The sequence below is a fragment of the Daphnia pulicaria genome, chromosome 11, assembly GCF_021234035.1.
Source record: "Daphnia pulicaria isolate SC F1-1A chromosome 11, SC_F0-13Bv2, whole genome shotgun sequence".
In the NCBI taxonomy this organism is placed as follows: Eukaryota; Metazoa; Arthropoda; class Branchiopoda; order Diplostraca; family Daphniidae; genus Daphnia; species Daphnia pulicaria.
This window is the reverse complement of record NC_060923.1, coordinates 2,909,738-2,926,263: the sequence shown is the minus strand read 5'-3', so window position 1 is coordinate 2,926,263 and position 16,526 is coordinate 2,909,738. Positions and strand designations below refer to the sequence as shown.

Below are 16,526 nucleotides of genomic sequence, written 5' to 3'. Positions count from 1 at the left end.
CAAGAAATTTCCAAAAGCTGCACGTGCTGATCAAGTGAAAATCCGTTTCAAGATAAGAAAATTCAATTTTCCAACAAAAGTATAGTTCGAAAAAATTAGTTGAACTTTACACCGCTAGGGAGCATTAGCATCTAGGCATCATTTAATTGGGTGGAATCATCATTTGATATCGAGGGCTTTAAAGTGTATTCGTCTGCCCTAACGCTTGGCTTGCTTGTCTGAGGAAATAGATTTTAGAAGTCATTTTGTCATTGTTGATTTGCGTGGTAAATTCCACTTAATATAAGAAAAAATGGATAGAAGTTTGGACGAACTCATTAAAGAAAACCCGAAAAAATTCAGCCTCAACAAAGGCAGATATCAGCCAAGGTATAAAAATCAACTTGAGTGTTGCATTGCATATGTGTTGTTTCATCCATTTATTTGCTTGGCGTATATGAACTTTGCTGTGTTTTTAGGCCTAATAAAAATGCCGGTAACGCCCCAGGAGTTCAAAGAGGAGGTGTTCGAAATAATCAGAAAAAGAAAAATACAAATGCACTGCCAGGTGTGGTCAAAAATGGAGGAGGCCGAGTCACCAAGCAAGGCGGTAGACAGAACAACACTGGTGGAAAACTTGTTTTTAAGGGAAATGCTAACAAGCCCAATTTAAAAACCGCCAAGAAAGGTGTTGTTGTTGACGCCAGAAATAAGCTGTTGGCCAATAATAGGCTCAAGATCACTGATGCAAGAGACCGCTTGGCTGCAATGGCCAAAAAAACTGACCTCCGTCAGAAACTTGCTTCCAAGAAACCAGAACTTTCGAGGAAACCAACTGGATTGAACACAAGACCAAATCAAGGAATCAAGAAGTTGATCCGAGAAGTGGGGAGATCTCCTCTCACCAGGACAACTATTGGCAGAACAGTAGAAAATGAGCTAGCTAGATTGAATGTTGGACCAGTTGCTTCCCATTACATGCCACCAAGATATGATCTCCTGCCCCCACCCAACTTTTACCCATACCACCAGCAGCCACCCAGTTATGACCTTGTAAGTTAGGTTCATTTAAATTCACTTTCCACACACAACCTGAGTAACTTGATACCCTTGATCTATAAGACACACAGCATGAGTACTGCAGCAATGGACTGTGAACCTCCTTTGTCAGCAACCAAGCGAATCCTAGCCACAGAAAAGCGACTTGGACCAAGAACTGAGGTGAAGATGAAACCCGAGACGGGGCACAGGATTTACGTCAGCAATCTTCATCCTAAAGTGACGCAAGAAGACATCGTGGTAAGTCTAGTGTTTCTATGCTAATCGGGGCTCTTTAGTTTCATTGGCGAATTTTGATTTCTTCTATTCAGGAACTCTTTGGTGACGTGGGGTCGCTAGTAAGAGCTTCGCTTCAACGACCTGGCGTTGCTGAGGTCGTTTATGTTCGTCGTGACGATGCCCTGCGAGCTGTTGATGTCTACCACAACCGACAACTGGATGGACTGCCTATGCACTGCAGCATGGGAGTCGTTTATGAACCTAGACGAGAGGCACCTCCTTCACCGTTGAAGCCAAGGCATGTCTACTTTTAATTTTACACCCCATTAACACGGTATGTTAACCCCATCTTTTTGTCTTAATATTACTTAGAGCTCCGCTAAGCACTGGCAAATCCCATATTGCGCCAGATATTGGAACCATTCACAAGGCGCTGTTTAACAAGGCTACTTCTCGCAACTCACAGATATTCACCGTTACTCTACCAAAGAAAGACACGTGAATGCATTAACTGAAGGTGAACGGGGTTCTGGTTGACCCACTACCCTGAAGTTCTTGTTTTTTGTCGTGACAATTTTTTCTTTTTTTTTTTCTCGCACCCTTGGCCATTTTTTTTTTCTGTGCTGGACGAAAGTTTAAAACAACTCTGAAAGAACTCCCAAGGTAGAAAATACAATGTATTTGGAAACTAAATTTTTTAGTCGTTATTAAAATTTTTCCTTAGCATTAATGAAAAATTCTTCTAACATTTAAAAGAAAAATTTTGCACATTAGTCAGGGATGAATTCCTCGCTTCCGTCGTCTTCCGGCGTTCTAACTGTTGCGACTGGATAGATATTGTCCATTAGACTGTGATCAACCGTTGGTCGGCCGTTGTCTGATTTTGCGCCAATCATATCGTCGAATCGATATCCCCAGAGAATCTCGGTTGGCAAGTAAGAGGTCATTGCTTGAGTTGACATGTCCGTCGACGACGTAGTGCCTTCCAGGGTGACTATGATTTCGAATGCAGCTTGCGTGATATCAGCTTCGTTCATCCCATACAAAGGAGATTCGACCGTGATTGAATGAACTATTGTGGTCGGCCAGAGCAAAAGCAAGTCGGAATCTTCTCCAGAGGGATGAACGCGAAGTGGCTGCTGATCTAAAGTCACAACGTGTCCCTCTCTAGTTGTCCGAGTCTGACTAACTAGAGTCGCCCTGATTCGGGCGCCAATAATACGTGAAGTGTGTCTGTCGGCTATTCTAAACATCAGGGAAAGTTGTCCGTCTTGTTGGCAAATTATGGCGAACTGACTGAATGCAATGGCTTGAGCTCTTTGTTTCGTTCGTACCAATTTAGCAAATACCACTCCCACGAGGAAGGCCTCGATTATGGCTCCTAAAATGGCCTGGTTAAACGCGAATGTTAACCTTGATCGAGGAAATAGTCAATTCTTAGTAAAGAAAAGGGTCTTACTTGAACAGTTAGTGTAAAGATAGCAGCACCACACTGCTCGGTGACTCGGGAAAAGCCAAATCCGATGGTCGTTTGAATTTCCAGACTGAAAAGAAATATCGATGTGAAATCTCTGATGTTTTCTATGCAGGGGACACTCCCGTTGTTAACGCCCTCTCCTTCAACACCTAAAAAATCACGTTTGCTATTATTTTTCTAGACATTTTTTAAAGCAGTTCAATGAATGTTACACCTTGATCTTGCATTTCAAAATCTCCGTGTGAATAGCAAATCAACCAAAACAGAACAGCAAAGAGTGTCCATGTGATGTAGAAGCTAGCGAAAAAAATCAAGCCCGTCCACCGCCACTTGGAATCGACGAGCCAAGTGAAAATGCCAACAAAAGTTCCAGTTCCAGGTCCGGTAACTCTGCCGTTACTGATGTTTGATTCTCCCGATTTGGTGACCAGTCTCCTAAAGTTTTTACGTTTTCTAAACAGCAAGAACGTGACACGGATGATGACTGAAACTTGTCTAGAAAATGTAGCAGCGTTAATTTAAGTTTTATTTACATTAGAGACATGGAATCTTGTTTGGGTGTGATCGCCATGGATCGCAAAGTAGGATTTCTGTTATTAATCCATCCTTGTTTTTCACTCAGCATAGGTTCCATAGACTCGATATTAATTGTTGGTGATTCCATCACAATACACTCGAATAATTTTTTTCTTATGTACCACAATAACTTTTTTTTGTAACTTAAATGGAGTTACTCTTCTAAGTCACGACCACCATCTATGAAGGTAGTTAATCGTGTAAAACTCGGTATACGGCGATGTGCCAGATCACCTGCAAGGCAACAATTGCGCTGGGTTATTGATTAAGAAACTGGAGCTCATCCCGAATGACGTAGTGAAACAACGACTTGCTGAATGGTACGGTTATAGAAGCGATCGATGGATGGCAGGTAAAACCCACATTGTTTTCCGTTTTTACGGGGAATTTCCATTAAACATTTGTTCGAATGCCGCGTCGTGCATCAGTCTGAGGAACATCCTTTGAATAGATACAGTCGATTATCGCACATAGGGCCTCCACCCTTCAAACAATTCGAACACCGGTAAATGAAGAAAGGCGTTCTCATTACAAAAAGTTCGTTGGTGGTTACTAACCGCTAGTTGTGCTGAACTGCAATTGCGAGTGAATAAATCTCGAATAAATCACACGGAATTTTTTCACTTTATTGCGATTCGCAATTAAGAAACTACTGAATTCTTACCTAACCAAGCGAGAATAAATAATAAGAATAAGAAAACATTTCGCAAAATCAAAATGTTTGACCTCGACTATCGATTACAATTTAATGCTATCTGCTCTTCGGGTGTAATGTCTGGGCGTTTTTTTAAATTTTATTTTAAAGGATGTCACATCCGTCTCGGTGCTTTCTTTTTTGTTTCCCAAGTTTTATTATATAATCATTGTTTTTTTCTTTTTTCGGATTAGTTTTTAATACTGCACGGCTGGTCGATTTCTTTGTTTGTTTCTTTTATTCGATAAAGAGGAAAACAGATTAATTTTCGTTTTGGTTCGTTGGGTTCTCAGCCGATAACGTTGCCGCTGTACGAAATTTGAAACAGTTCGGAGCACCGCCCCAGACTCCGTTTCATCCCGACAAAATAATATTCGATATCACCTTTTATCCACAAATCTTGCCCAATTTCTTAAATGTCAAACGAGACACTTTATGGCGATTGTGTAGCAAAATGTTGGCAAAACAGAATGCATAGAAATGGTATTCACTTTCAGTAGTCTGAAACTAAGACATTTCTTTTCATTCATCAGAAAATCGCAACGTTACGTCACATATCTACGAGAGGGTGTAGACTTTAAAAAAAAAAATCAAATTATTCAACACCAACGTAATAGAAGATCTTTCAAGGCAACTTGATGACCACGTGAATTTCTGTTGTGCGAATATATTATTTCACCGGTGTTGAAAAGTTGAGACTTTATACTACGTACGATGGCTCGGCTGGCACTGAAAGGGACTCCTTTGTTCTCGATGCCGTTGACCAGCCGCTTCTTCCGTCTGTGTGCCGGATGCATCGGTCTTTGATCTCGACATCTATACGTGTTGAGAATGCGACATAACGAACCCGCATTTTAGTCTTTTTCTTTTTTGTTGTTTCTTATTGATTCTATGTGAAGTTGTTTTTTATTTTTCTCATGTGAAGTCGTGTTTTATTGACTACGAATCTGTGGTACAATTATACACTTGCTTTGAGAATTTTAAACTGAGGAACGAACTATAGATTTAATCTTTAAACACTGAAGCAAGTAAAATTGAAACTGTAGTACTCTTTCCATCAAAAGGTGCAGCATTAATTTTTCTCGGATGTTTGAAATTGGAAAAGAATAATAAGATACGTTAACGTTGTGCCTACAAGCTGCGAAAATAAAATCCGTTACTTGAAATGCTTATGTCGGCAATGGGCTGTTGAAGCAGATAATTTATTGCGACTCATTACCGTTGGAATTAGTTGAAGATCGACGTCAAAGAAACCGGCAGCGGTGATTTTCGGTACGGAATTCGATATTTCCATTATCAAAACATTAACCTTGATTTAAAAAAAAATGCGCTTTAGTTTTGGGATTTTATCAATAACGCGTAATAGAGTTTCGTCATCTGTCACATAATGTTAATAATTTTTACTTGAGATTAAGATCCTACCTGATTCTGAAGAGAAAAATCATCAAAATAGAGTTTGCGCAACTTCTTGGTCAAATTAAAAGTCTGCAAATTGTAAATTGAATTTTCATAATTGTCAAATGAATTCAAAGTGACTGAATTTTTATACTATCTTACCTCTTGTCGAATTTTGTGGGGGATGTTGGCTACTAACGTGAAAAGAACACAATGGACGAGCAGAATCATTAACTGCACAATCATGTCCATTGTCCAATGCCCGTCTTTCAAGTTGATCATCAGCTGGAACGAAGCGTTAATTATTCGGATGAAAGCCGGAGCTATAAGGACAAGTAACAGGCAGCCAAAACAGCGATTGAACTGATGAACGAAATCAATAGTCACAAAGTAATGGCGACTACATTTGGATATCAAAACATCAACAGGTCCGTCGCGATTCTCATGAAGCTGTCCGTTTTCATGAATTAATTCAATTTCTTTTCCGACCATTTGCAGCATTGTCGCAGCCATCCATCCGAAACAGGTGAATAACAAAACGGCCAACAAAATGTAGAGGATTAGCCACCGCTGGATAGCAAAGATAAACATCTGCCACAACTGCAAACCGATGGTGAAGTACGTGGAAATCGACAGGAGACCAACAGCCACACATCCCTGTAGGTAAACTTACATGAATTGACGTGTTCATAATGTCGCCTCATTTTACGTAGAACTTACAATGACCGCGAAGACAAGACCAACATTAAAAATGGCACGAAAGACGGAAAATTCCTTCAGATTGAATTGATTCATTCGCTCCATGCGATCGAGAACACGGACGAGATCTTCCCAGCGAACTGCGGTGACGGCCAGGAGAACGGTGTGGGTCGCTATCATGGAAGAGATCGTGTTGTAGGTACTTATTCCTTCGTTCCATCGCGACGCAGTTGTGCTGTTGTTGAATTCTTCCGAGTCCGGTGAAAGTGACGAAACATTGCCAGCGTCTTGGCAGAGAATAATAATGATCAAACCTATTGCTACATTCGTGCAGTACAGAATCCATCCAAGGATGTAGACCATCCAGGCGGAGTAGCTCGGCTCGTCTTCCTTCATTTTTAAAGGAATTCCGAAAATGTTGGTGACGATCAAAACCGGACGGCAACACCATTTGAAGCTCATCATCATCTGTTCATCAGACGAGCAGCTCGTCTGCCGTGCAACTCTTTTTCTCAACATGTTTCGCTCGACTGTAGGGAGTAGCGCCGCTACCTGTTGTCTCGATTGATTTATGATGGCCGTGCTGAAGTGTCCTAGCGCACATATAAATTTCAATAAAGTTGAGTGCTGTATATTCATTTATTATAGGAGATACCTCCCAATCGTGTCCAGACGACCTTGTTTTGTTTTTCTCCGTAAATTGAAAGTGTATAGAAACTACTGCAGCTTATTGTCCTAAGCAACTATCTGCTAGACTGTGGAACTTGGCGCATTGAACTGGGTGGAGTTTATCGCGGAGTTAACTTTTCGGCGGAATATTAATACAAAGTTATTGGATTTCAAGCCTAGTGCGTGTCGTGCGAAGTCAATATTTGAACGAATCTACTCCCAATACATGGGCGACCTACCCAGCCAGCAGCACTTAGAAGCAATTTGTTTTCCCTTGACAACAAATTACTTTAATAGCTAGAGTTAAAAAATAATAAGAAAAGGAAGAAGGGGCATTATCGATTTAACGTTATTGTATCGCTCACGATCAGTAGCCTACACAACGCATAGTACTTAGCGCATTAAATTTTATTTAAAGGAAATTTCTAAAAATCTATTTGAATCCTTTTAAAATGAGATTCTTAGAATAGGTCTCTTCTAGAATCAATTTGATTGAAGTAAGACTATGACATAACTGACTACCAATCCTAATACACGAAGCAGGATGGATGGAGTAATGTTGTAGAGGTCAAGAGGGGAAGCGACTAAATGATCGGTTGAAAGTCTCGACAGAAAAGAGCGTAACAATTCCCTATCTGGTTTTCTCAATTGATACCAATGTTGGTTCAACAAACGGTTCAGCGTCCCACGAAATTGAATGGTTCTTTGATGCAAATGAGATGATATCAACGTGCAAGAAATCAATCGAAAGGTAAATTCTACGAAATTAAGAAGATACGGGAGGATCTGGTCAATGGATCGCATTTTTAGGGCGATATCTAAATAGTAAAAAACCGAATAAAGTAAAACCGTGATCATAAATATTAACACACCTTGGCTGCAAACCCAAAAAGTTCCAAATAGAGAATTAGCTCGATTCACCATTCGGTCAATGTTATCATATGTTTTCCAAATCAGATGAACGTAGCCGTCAAGTTCGTATGGGGACGTTTCGGGTAATTTGGTAATTGTTTTCCTGTAATCGAGGTCTTGACTGCTCAATTGCTTATTAGCTAATAGCTTGAGGGATAGCACTATATTATTGGAAACATGTTTGGAACAATATGTCACCACGTTCTTTTCCAAACAGGTGACAGCGAGAGCTGCGTGATAGTAAGTAAACGATGGAACTAAATCCGCTATGATTAAAAAGATGAAAGTAAATGCAACGGGCGTCAGATGAATTAAACAAATTAAGGGAGGTGGGATAGTTTCACGAACAATCTGATAAGTGGAGATGAGATAGGGTGCCTCGGAATTATTGAAAATATGCAAGCCCAGGGCTATCAATCCTACGATCGTCATCACAGCGTGAATTACGTACATCATCAAGTGCATGCCTCTTGATTGGCACATTACGCAATCGGGATTCAATTGGGCGATTTCAATTTCTAGCGCTCTCCAGTCTTTGAAAAAACGGAGAAACTCTCGTCGGTAACGGAGGAATTGTTCCTGGACAATGAATCCAACTAGTGGCGTCACGCTCCACAGAATATTCATGATCATCACGTGAATATTGGGCGCACTCTCGATTCCTCTGACTAATTGAATCATCTCAAACGCAATAATCGCAAAGAAAAGTAAAAACAGAAGAGTGATCCAGATGAATCGGGTAATTTTGTAGAAACGGTGGTTATCCTTGCAGATTGGGCGACACCAGTCGAACAAAATCCCGCAGTAATGGGTCAGTTCCCAAAGCGGCCTTAAAATTTCGTCCAAACTAATGTTGGATTTGACGCTAGATTTGACGTTACACAGTTTTTCGTCACGAATTTGGGTCCTTTCCGATTCTGAAACTGGATGAAAAATTTTTAAAAAATTATTATTTGAATTAATAATGTTAAATGACTCAACCTTTTATTCGTGTTATTGGCATTGTAACAGGAATAATTGAAAGTTGAATCGCGACAGAATTTTTTTGACAATGTTCAATGCACGAAAAAAACTAGACGTAAGGAAAGGATCTGATGCGGCGATGGTATTAGCGATAGTGAGCGAGTCTTCGGGGAAAACAAGTCTTGTCGTTGGCGCATAATGATGTGTTTGGATATTCTTTGTAGGTGGATACGCATCGGGTATACTATTACCATTCTACCATAGTAACCTAACGAATGTTTGCGACGCCGCGGGATGTCAATTATGTACTAAAAAAGTCTACTAATGTACTAATAAATAAATGACAACATTTAACCTTTGGTTGCAATTTTCCAAAAAGGAACTTTTTGCGAAGTTTACAATAAAAAAAAACTTGGAGAAGGGGCGGTGTTATATCGATTTAACGTTATTGCATTGCCCACACGATCAGTAAATTACTCATGACGCATAGTAAATTATTCAAAAGACATTTTATAATCTGTTTGAATTCCTAAAAAGTTAATTGCTTATACACTAATCTTATTTTCACTTCGATTGAAGTAAGACTATGACATAACTGACTACCAATCCTAATACACTAAGAAGGATGGACGGAGTAATGTTGTAGAGGTCAAGTGGAGAAGCGACTAAATGATCGTTTGAAAGTCTCGACAGGAAAGAGCGTAACAATTCCCGATCGGGTTTGCCCAATTGAAACCAATGTTGGTTCAACAAACGGTTCAACGTCCCACGAAATTGAATGGTTCTTTGGTGCAAATGAGATGATATTAACGTGCTAGAAATTAATCGAAAAGTTAACCCGATAAAATTAAGAAGATACGGGAGGATCTGGTCAATGGATCGCATTTTCAGGGCGTCATCTAAATAGTAAAAAACCGAATAAAGTAATGCCGTTATCATAAATAAGATCACACCTTGGCTGCAAACCCAAAAAGTTCCAAATAGAGAATTAGCTCGATTCACCATTCGGTCAATGTTATCATATGTTTTCCAAATCAGATGAACGTAGCCGTCAAGTTCGAATGTGGTCGTTTCGGGTAATGCTTTACAGTAATTGAGGTTTTGATTGCTCAATGGCTTATTAGCTAATGACTTGACGAATAGCACTCTATCATTGGAAAGTTGTTTTGAAAAAAATTTCGCTAAGTTCTTCTCCAAACAATTGACCGCGAGAGCTGCGTGATAGTAAGTAAACGATGGAACCAAATCCGCGATGATTAAAAAGATGAAAGTAAATGCAACGGGCGTCAGATGAATTAAACAAATTAAGGGAGGTGGGATAGTTTCACGAACAATCTGATAAGTAGAGATAAGATAGGGAGCCTCGGGATGATTGAAAATATCCAAGCCCAGGGCTATCAATCCTACGATCGTCATCACAGCGTGAATTGCGTACATCGTCAAGTGCATGCCCCTAGATTGGCACATTACACAATCGGGATTCAATTGGGCGATTTCAATTTCTAGCGCTCTCCAGTCTTTGAAGAAACAGAGAAACTCTCGTCGGTAACGGATGAATTGTTCCTGGACGATGAATCCAACTAGTAGCGGCACGCTCCACAGAATATTCAGGATCATCACGTGAATATTGGGCGCACTCTCGATTCCTCTGACTAATTGAATCATCTCGAATAAGAAAATCGCAAAGAGAAGTAAAAACAGAAGAGTGATCCAAATCAAACGGGTAACTTTGTAGAAACGGTGGTTATCCTTGCAGATTGGGCGACACCAGTCCAACAATATCCCGCAGTAATGGGTCAGTTTCCATAGTGGCCTCAAAGTTTCATCCAAACTAATGTTGGATTTGACGCATTTCACGTTGCATAAACTTTCATTGCGAATTTGGGCCCTTTCCGAATCTGAAACTGAATAGAAATTTTAAACTGTTATTTAAATTTAATTGCTAAATGGCTCAACCTTTTATTCGTGTTGTTGGCATTGTAACAGGAATAATGCAAAGTTGAATCTCAAAATAATTTTGTTAATTCTTGTCACTGCAATTTGTTATCACGCTGTCCGATGCACGAAAAAAAACTAGACGTAAGGGAAGGATCTGATGCGGCGATGGCATCGGCGATAGTGAATGAGTCCTGGGGAAAACAAGTCTTTTTGTTGACGCATAATAAAATGTGTTTGGATATTCTTTGTAGGTGGATAGTGGATACATTGAGTACTATACCATAGTAACCCATGGAATGTCTGTGACGTCATTGATGGGATGTCGATAATACACTATAATAATTGACAATATCTTGACCTTCAGTTCGGTCGCAATTTTCCCCCAAGGACTTTTTGCGAAATGTGCAACCTTTATTTGAAATTAACGTGAGTCTTAAAACTAACTTATGCTCTTACGCATTCCCCATGTTTTGACAGTTGAAATGCCTTTAACTTTGCACGGCCTTGGAAATATCCAAATTCGTTCAATTTGTGAAATCGAAATTTTAGACACAAGGCATTGAAATTAATGCATTTGGCATTTACAGCTTCTATACAATAAGTTTTGTTCGCTTTATTGCGAGTCTCAATATTCGCTAAAAGTTATTACACAAAGTACGAACCGCATGGCGCTCAGGATCCAGGAAGGATAAAACAGAATGACGTGATGAATGATGGCGGGCCATTGTGGGTCGGACGAAAGGGCGGAGTCGGAAGGCTGCTGATGGGATGATCAAGTTGCAACTTGCAAGGACTGATGATCAAACAAATAAAATAATTAAACAAAAAAGGCAAGTGAGGCGAGCAAAAGAAAAATAAAAAGATACCACGAAGGGAATGTGCCTGCTGTGGTTTCTGGCCAGAGATAACGATTGAAGAGCGGCGCCGACTTCAAAGAGAACATCAGCTCATGATCACAGCAGGCGCGTCGCATTGTATGTAGAGGCGCTCCTCTCTATTCATCATTAATCAATACCGAATATAGTAGTCGGTTGTCTCTGGCGTCCCGGCGACAAAATAAAAGAGCAGCTGCATAAATTAAAAATTCATAATGATTATCAATCAAAATGAGAGGCGACACATCCTATCAAATATTTAGCGCGCTGAAAATGAAATTAGATTTAATTCGCTTATCGAAACAAAGACGCGGCTCTGTTCTGAAAAGAGCACCTGCCAGCATAAATTTGATGTTTTGTTTTGTTGTTTTTTTCAGCCGCCGTTTCTTCTTCGTGTTTTTTTTCTTCTTCACGCCACGTCAACACATTTGATTAAATTGTGGCTAGGGACTTGAGAGAAACTTTCGTTCGCCGCGCCCAGTAAGAGCTGATGTCATATCCGATCGATATCCAGACGAGATAGATGAATCGTGTGTTTTGGGTTCATGCATAAATGTATAGACATTCGCTGGCTATAGACACGATTGGAGCGAGAACAAAAACTGATAAAATTCGAGAGTACAAAGAAGTGAAATATAATTATACATGGGGCTGTTTCCGCCGCTGTAGCGCATCTTTTTGGGCAACTGCGAACTGTAGCAAACGGAACATCAAATTCACTTTCTTTGATTGCCAATTTTCTTATGTACACACTTCACCACCATGAATTTGCATCGGAATGGATCCAAGTCATCCGAATAATAAATTATCTCTCTACCACATTGAATCGAAAACAAAGTTTCTGTCTAACATACCAGGAAGGGTTTTTCGTATACTTGTCAGTATAGAATAGACAGACGCTGTCTTCATAAATGAAACATCTGTTATAGTCAAAATTACAACTATTTGGAATGGAAAATAATTATTATCTTCAGAGCATTCCGGACAGACAAATATTCCAGTTGCGTGATCAGTGGTAAATGAAACGGCGCGAAGAACAAATGATTGATGTCTTTTTGCTTCATGTAACTGGAAAAGACTTTGGAACTTGCTTGCTGCTTCACCCTGTGAAAAAGAGAAACAAAGAAGAGTTGTCCATTAGTATAACGAATGAAGAAACGTAAGGATATCAGGAAATCGATTGGGAAATTTTGCTACTTTTTTAAAAAGCATTCCAGTCTGGTGCGGATTCTTTTAAATGAAAAGAGCTGACTTATCGACATGTATAGTTGTCTAATTGAGATTCATATAGGGTGTGTTCCTTACTCTGTTGCTGACATTGAGGGATAACCGAGACACCATCCACACCTTTTTGCTTCATTCAATAAAAAAAAAAAAATCGTATAATAATTGTTAAGTTGTTATTCGCCTAAAGAGAAGCATCGGACTAAACGACCGTAAGAAAGTACAACTACTGATGCCGTCTAATAAAAGTAAAGGACTGAAGATCCAAGAATGGACAAGCCACCTCATTTTTTCCATACCCGATTTCTTTTTGGATCTAGATTAACCATAAATCATCGACGGACTTTTTCTCTGATGAAAGAGCGCAAAAAACCACTAGTTTTCATTTAGCTTTCTTCCAGCCTACTGCTATAGCTGCTACGGGCACATAGCCATATCGATTGCTTGCATGTTATATATTTGAATGGCCATCTAGCCACGTAAATAACACTTACTTAATGAAGAAATAAGAATGATTTACTGTGTTGCTCTATACTTATTGTGCTAGCCGACTCCCCATCTAACTATCCCATGAAGTTTGTGGGGCTCACAACATTCTCCTCTTGTTTCCCACCACGCCCCCCCCCCCCCCCAAGTCGCAGCCATTTCCTTAAACCAGTGGCGGTTTGTCGGTGGTGGTTTATCGGATTGCGGCCATATCGTCACCTATTGCTGGAATGGTTTGAATCTGGAAAAAGAATCACGACAGGAATAGTAATATTAGACATTATCTTAAAACTTTCGTTTTGATACTCTGATACTCGTACTCGTACTGATACTCCCGGAGACGAAATATAATGGCGACACACCATCACCATCGGATTAAACGTTCGTGGCCCAGTCCCTTTCGACCCTTATTAGATACTCCTAACCGGATTCTGAGAGGATATTGCATGGCTGTGTGCCGCGGGATTCCGCCTTTCATCGTCTGATGAATTCAAATGAGTCATACCGTTTGATTTATTCTGGAAGCCGTCTTCAATGAATGGCGTCATGCCGTTGGTCCATAGCAGCGGCGTGACCTTCATTTACATCTTCCACCACCGCTTCCGTTTGTGTTGAATGCCAACTGTCTCTTGGCCGTTTCCTGAATTTCACTTTTTCTGACGAGATGGAATTTTGGAAACAGACACTCCGTGTCAAGCTTCACGGCCATCTGCTTGATCTGCTTGCAGCGCTGGTAAAATCGTTCCTCTTGTCCATCACCCAAATGCTTCGGCGTCAACAGGCTAATGCTTGTTTTGGATAACTCGAGAAATGATTTGAGCCTGTTAAAAACAAAAATAAATAATTAACATTAATTTCGGGGAATTGCAATTTGTTATTAGCCACTGCCAAAAAAGGTTCTGGAATTTTTAGTCGACTGTATGCGTAACTAAGGATGAAGGCTGCTGAGCTTCGATTCTAATTTAAAATGAGCTGACATTCTCCATTTTATTTTCGATCCGCCTTTGTCCTGCTGTAACGAATCCTTAAAGAAAATGAAGACAAACTCAATGACCTGGTTCCGACTAATGTTAAAACTTGTGTCTTGGTTTCGGCAATAAGACCTGATAGGCCATCAGATTCTTGTCTTCTTTTGTCTCAATACAAGGCCATCCATCTTCAGACAATGCATCGAGAAACTCATCAAACCTCTTCTTGTTCGGCGATATTTGCAGTGACGGAGGGATGGATAAAGAATGGGAGCGCGAGGATAAAGAGGAAATATCTCAGTGTTGTCTCACTACTTTGGAGTGGAGTGCATGGATACGGGATGAGCTAGAGGCCAGCGTTTTTATGAACAGAACAGTCCCGCCGCAGATCACAGTGGCGAAAACACATCAACCGCAGCTGTTTGATATTACAAAACAAACCCATGCGTGTTTTGACAAGAGAGACGGGCACTCGGCAACATACTTCAAAACAGAGGAGAGACGCTGGTTGAACATGCAGATAAAGTAGAGATATTGCATGATAATGATATGTACAGTTTCCCCTAAGCAAACATGTGTAAAAGCAATTCAGATAAAAGAACAGAGTGAACCGCTATTATGAAAAATGGAAAAGAACGTCCGTTTTTCCTTTCCATCTAAGACGACGAAACCAAACCACAAATAGCTATAACAATATTGCTCTAAACATAGTACGTACACACGCAAAGTACATAACCAAATTCGTGGCCCCTTCCAAGGGCTTCCATACGGTAAATATTCGTTCAATCTCCGAGCTATATCTAAACAATAACAACGTATACGTAATCCAGCAGTTTAGGTTATCTACATTCAACAGTTAAGTTAGTGAAATTACCTTTTCCCACCCAACCAGCACAGTGAATTTTAATTTTCTAAATTCTCTACAGGTAAGTGAAGATCTAACTCAGAGAAGTGTTCAGTTTCGATATTTTCAATTTTAACTAAAAAACACGACTCAAACTTACTCAATATTGCACAAAAGTATTCCACGAAAGTTCTCTAAATCGATGGTGCAGCTGCAGCAGCTGCTCATCTGTTTTCAATTTCTCATCCCCTCCGTTTCCACTTTTTCAAAGACCACGATGCATTGTATTTTGAAAGTATTTCTATGTGAATCAAAATTATGGAATAATGGTCAGAAAATTAAGAAAAATTATTTAAAATATACATGTGAAATTTATCTTTGAAGGAAAAATTAGGGTATTGTTCCTAATTCGGGACACTTTTTGGCTATTGCCGTTTCGCATGCTTTAGTATAGGCCGAACACCTTCCTAAGTCGGGACACCGATAAAAAGTATGGGACAAAGAAACCAAATGCGGGACAGTCGCCAGCGCCATCTACCGTTGGTTGTGTAGCAACAACCACTTTTTGACAGTAATGAAAACAGAAATCAAAACACACGATTGGTCTTACGGATAGCATGTTGACCTATCAATCTCACGTACAACAGGTTAGGGTTCGACTCCCTTCACATCTAAAAGTGTCTTTATATGAATAAACGTTAATCAACATATTTGACTGTCAGCATCCCTCTTATTCCGAATTGCACAACTATTGTCAACGGTATTACACAAGAGATCATTTTCGACAGTGTTTCATGGCACGTTGGATTGAGTGACGGATAACGAAACCGTTACCGTTTTTTGTTCATGTTTCAAATCCCAGGAAAGGCATTTTTTAAAATATTTCGAATATCGCCTCAGGGCTGTCCCGAATTTATAGCACAGTAAGGATACCCGTAAAATTAATTCTGCGTGTTCTATCCTACGATTTGCATCATACATTGAAGAGATCGCCCTATTTTTGTATGTTCCCATGACTCAGTGGATAAGTGGCTGCCTGAGAATTGGATTATCTTTCTTGGTCGTTGGTTCGAATCTCGGGTAAGGCATTTTTTAAAATATTTCGAATATCGCCTCAGGGCTGTCCCGAATTTATAGCACAGTAAGGATACCCGTAAAATAAATTTGACGGTCATTTCCCTTTGGTTTTCATCACCTGTTGAAGAGTTCATCACATATTGTCGTATTCCGATGGCACAGTGGGTTCAGTCGTTGGCTTGGAACCACGTTATACTTTTGATTATTGGTTCAAATCCCAGGAAAGGTATTTTTAAAATTATTTCGAAAAACGCCTTAGGGCTGTCCCGAATTTATAGCACAGTAAGGATACCCGTAAAATAAATTTGACGGTCATTTCCCTTTGGTTTTCATCATCTGTTGAAGAGTTCATCACATATTGTCGTATTCCGATGGCACAGTGGGTTCAGTCGTTGGATGGGAACCACGTTATGCTTTTAATTATTGGTTCAAATCCCAGGAAAGGTATTTTTAAAATTATTTCGAAAAACGC

General features: G+C 39.9%; 3 protein-coding genes and 2 long non-coding RNA genes across 8 annotated transcripts; 2 read left to right on the top strand and 3 right to left on the bottom strand.

The window, feature by feature from the left end:
- The first annotated feature begins 158 nt into the window (after positions 1-158).
- On the top strand, positions 159-1,950 carry LOC124315375. The gene is made up of 5 exons (XM_046781017.1): positions 159-369; positions 459-1,032; positions 1,102-1,278; positions 1,350-1,555; positions 1,630-1,950. Exons 1-5 carry the CDS (start codon positions 293-295, stop codon positions 1,757-1,759), a joined length of 1,164 nt encoding a protein of 387 aa, XP_046636973.1. The 5' UTR covers positions 159-292; the 3' UTR covers positions 1,760-1,950.
- Positions 1,823-3,453, bottom strand: LOC124315381 (inward rectifier potassium channel 4-like). The gene is made up of 4 exons (XM_046781028.1): positions 3,268-3,453; positions 2,949-3,187; positions 2,717-2,883; positions 1,823-2,648 (listed from the first exon to the last, which is right to left on the bottom strand). The coding sequence occupies exons 1-4, from the start codon at positions 3,396-3,398 to the stop codon at positions 2,028-2,030; spliced, it is 1,158 nt and encodes a 385-aa protein (XP_046636984.1). The 5' UTR covers positions 3,399-3,453; the 3' UTR covers positions 1,823-2,027.
- A 2,278-nt stretch (positions 3,454-5,731) lies between these two features.
- Positions 5,732-6,941, top strand: LOC124315734. Its single transcript, XR_006911616.1, has 2 exons — positions 5,732-5,827; positions 5,898-6,941. It is a non-coding gene; the product is annotated as an uncharacterized LOC124315734 (long non-coding RNA).
- A 1,786-nt stretch (positions 6,942-8,727) lies between these two features.
- Positions 8,728-12,187, bottom strand: LOC124315327. 4 transcript variants are annotated; one of them, XM_046780937.1, is made up of 4 exons: positions 11,447-12,187; positions 11,243-11,373; positions 10,599-10,771; positions 8,728-10,546 (listed from the first exon to the last, which is right to left on the bottom strand). In XM_046780937.1, the coding sequence occupies exons 3-4, from the start codon at positions 10,618-10,620 to the stop codon at positions 9,207-9,209; spliced, it is 1,362 nt and encodes a 453-aa protein (XP_046636893.1). In that variant the 5' UTR covers positions 10,621-10,771; positions 11,243-11,373; positions 11,447-12,187; the 3' UTR covers positions 8,728-9,206. The 4 variants fall into 4 exon arrangements, with proteins under 4 accessions (XP_046636893.1, XP_046636892.1, XP_046636894.1 ...); XM_046780936.1 differs by having other exon boundaries at positions 10,599-11,373; XM_046780938.1 differs by having other exon boundaries at positions 8,728-10,540; positions 10,599-11,373.
- A 327-nt stretch (positions 12,188-12,514) lies between these two features.
- On the bottom strand, positions 12,515-15,200 carry LOC124315767. Its single transcript, XR_006911652.1, has 3 exons — positions 15,138-15,200; positions 13,671-13,986; positions 12,515-12,559 (listed from the first exon to the last, which is right to left on the bottom strand). It is a non-coding gene; the product is annotated as an uncharacterized LOC124315767 (long non-coding RNA).
- Between the last annotated feature and the right edge of the window lie 1,326 nt (positions 15,201-16,526).

What these genes read in the sequence shown, in the direction of transcription:
- LOC124315327 (XM_046780936.1), bottom strand. Translation starts at nt 10,620, where the DNA reads ATGCCAACAACACGAATAAAAG. An exon ending in GCCAACAACACGAATAAAAG is followed by an intron (nt 10,547 to 10,598) that starts GTTGAGCCATTT and finishes ATTTCTATTCAG; the next exon opens with TTTCAGATTCGGAAAGGGCC.
- LOC124315375 (XM_046781017.1), top strand. Translation starts at nt 293, where the DNA reads ATGGATAGAAGTTTGGACGAACTCATTAAAGAAAACCCGAAAAAATTC. An exon ending in AAAGGCAGATATCAGCCAAG is followed by an intron (nt 370 to 458) that starts GTATAAAAATCA and finishes CTGTGTTTTTAG; the next exon opens with GCCTAATAAAAATGCCGGTA. An exon ending in AGCCACCCAGTTATGACCTT is followed by an intron (nt 1,033 to 1,101) that starts GTAAGTTAGGTT and finishes TTGATCTATAAG; the next exon opens with ACACACAGCATGAGTACTGC.
- LOC124315381 (XM_046781028.1), bottom strand. Translation starts at nt 3,398, where the DNA reads ATGGAATCACCAACAATTAATATCGAGTCTATGGAACCTATGCTGAGT. An exon ending in CAAGATTCCATGTCTCTAAT is followed by an intron (nt 3,188 to 3,267) that starts GTAAATAAAACT and finishes CTTGCTGTTTAG; the next exon opens with AAAACGTAAAAACTTTAGGA. An exon ending in TCTTTACACTAACTGTTCAA is followed by an intron (nt 2,649 to 2,716) that starts GTAAGACCCTTT and finishes GCGTTTAACCAG; the next exon opens with GCCATTTTAGGAGCCATAAT.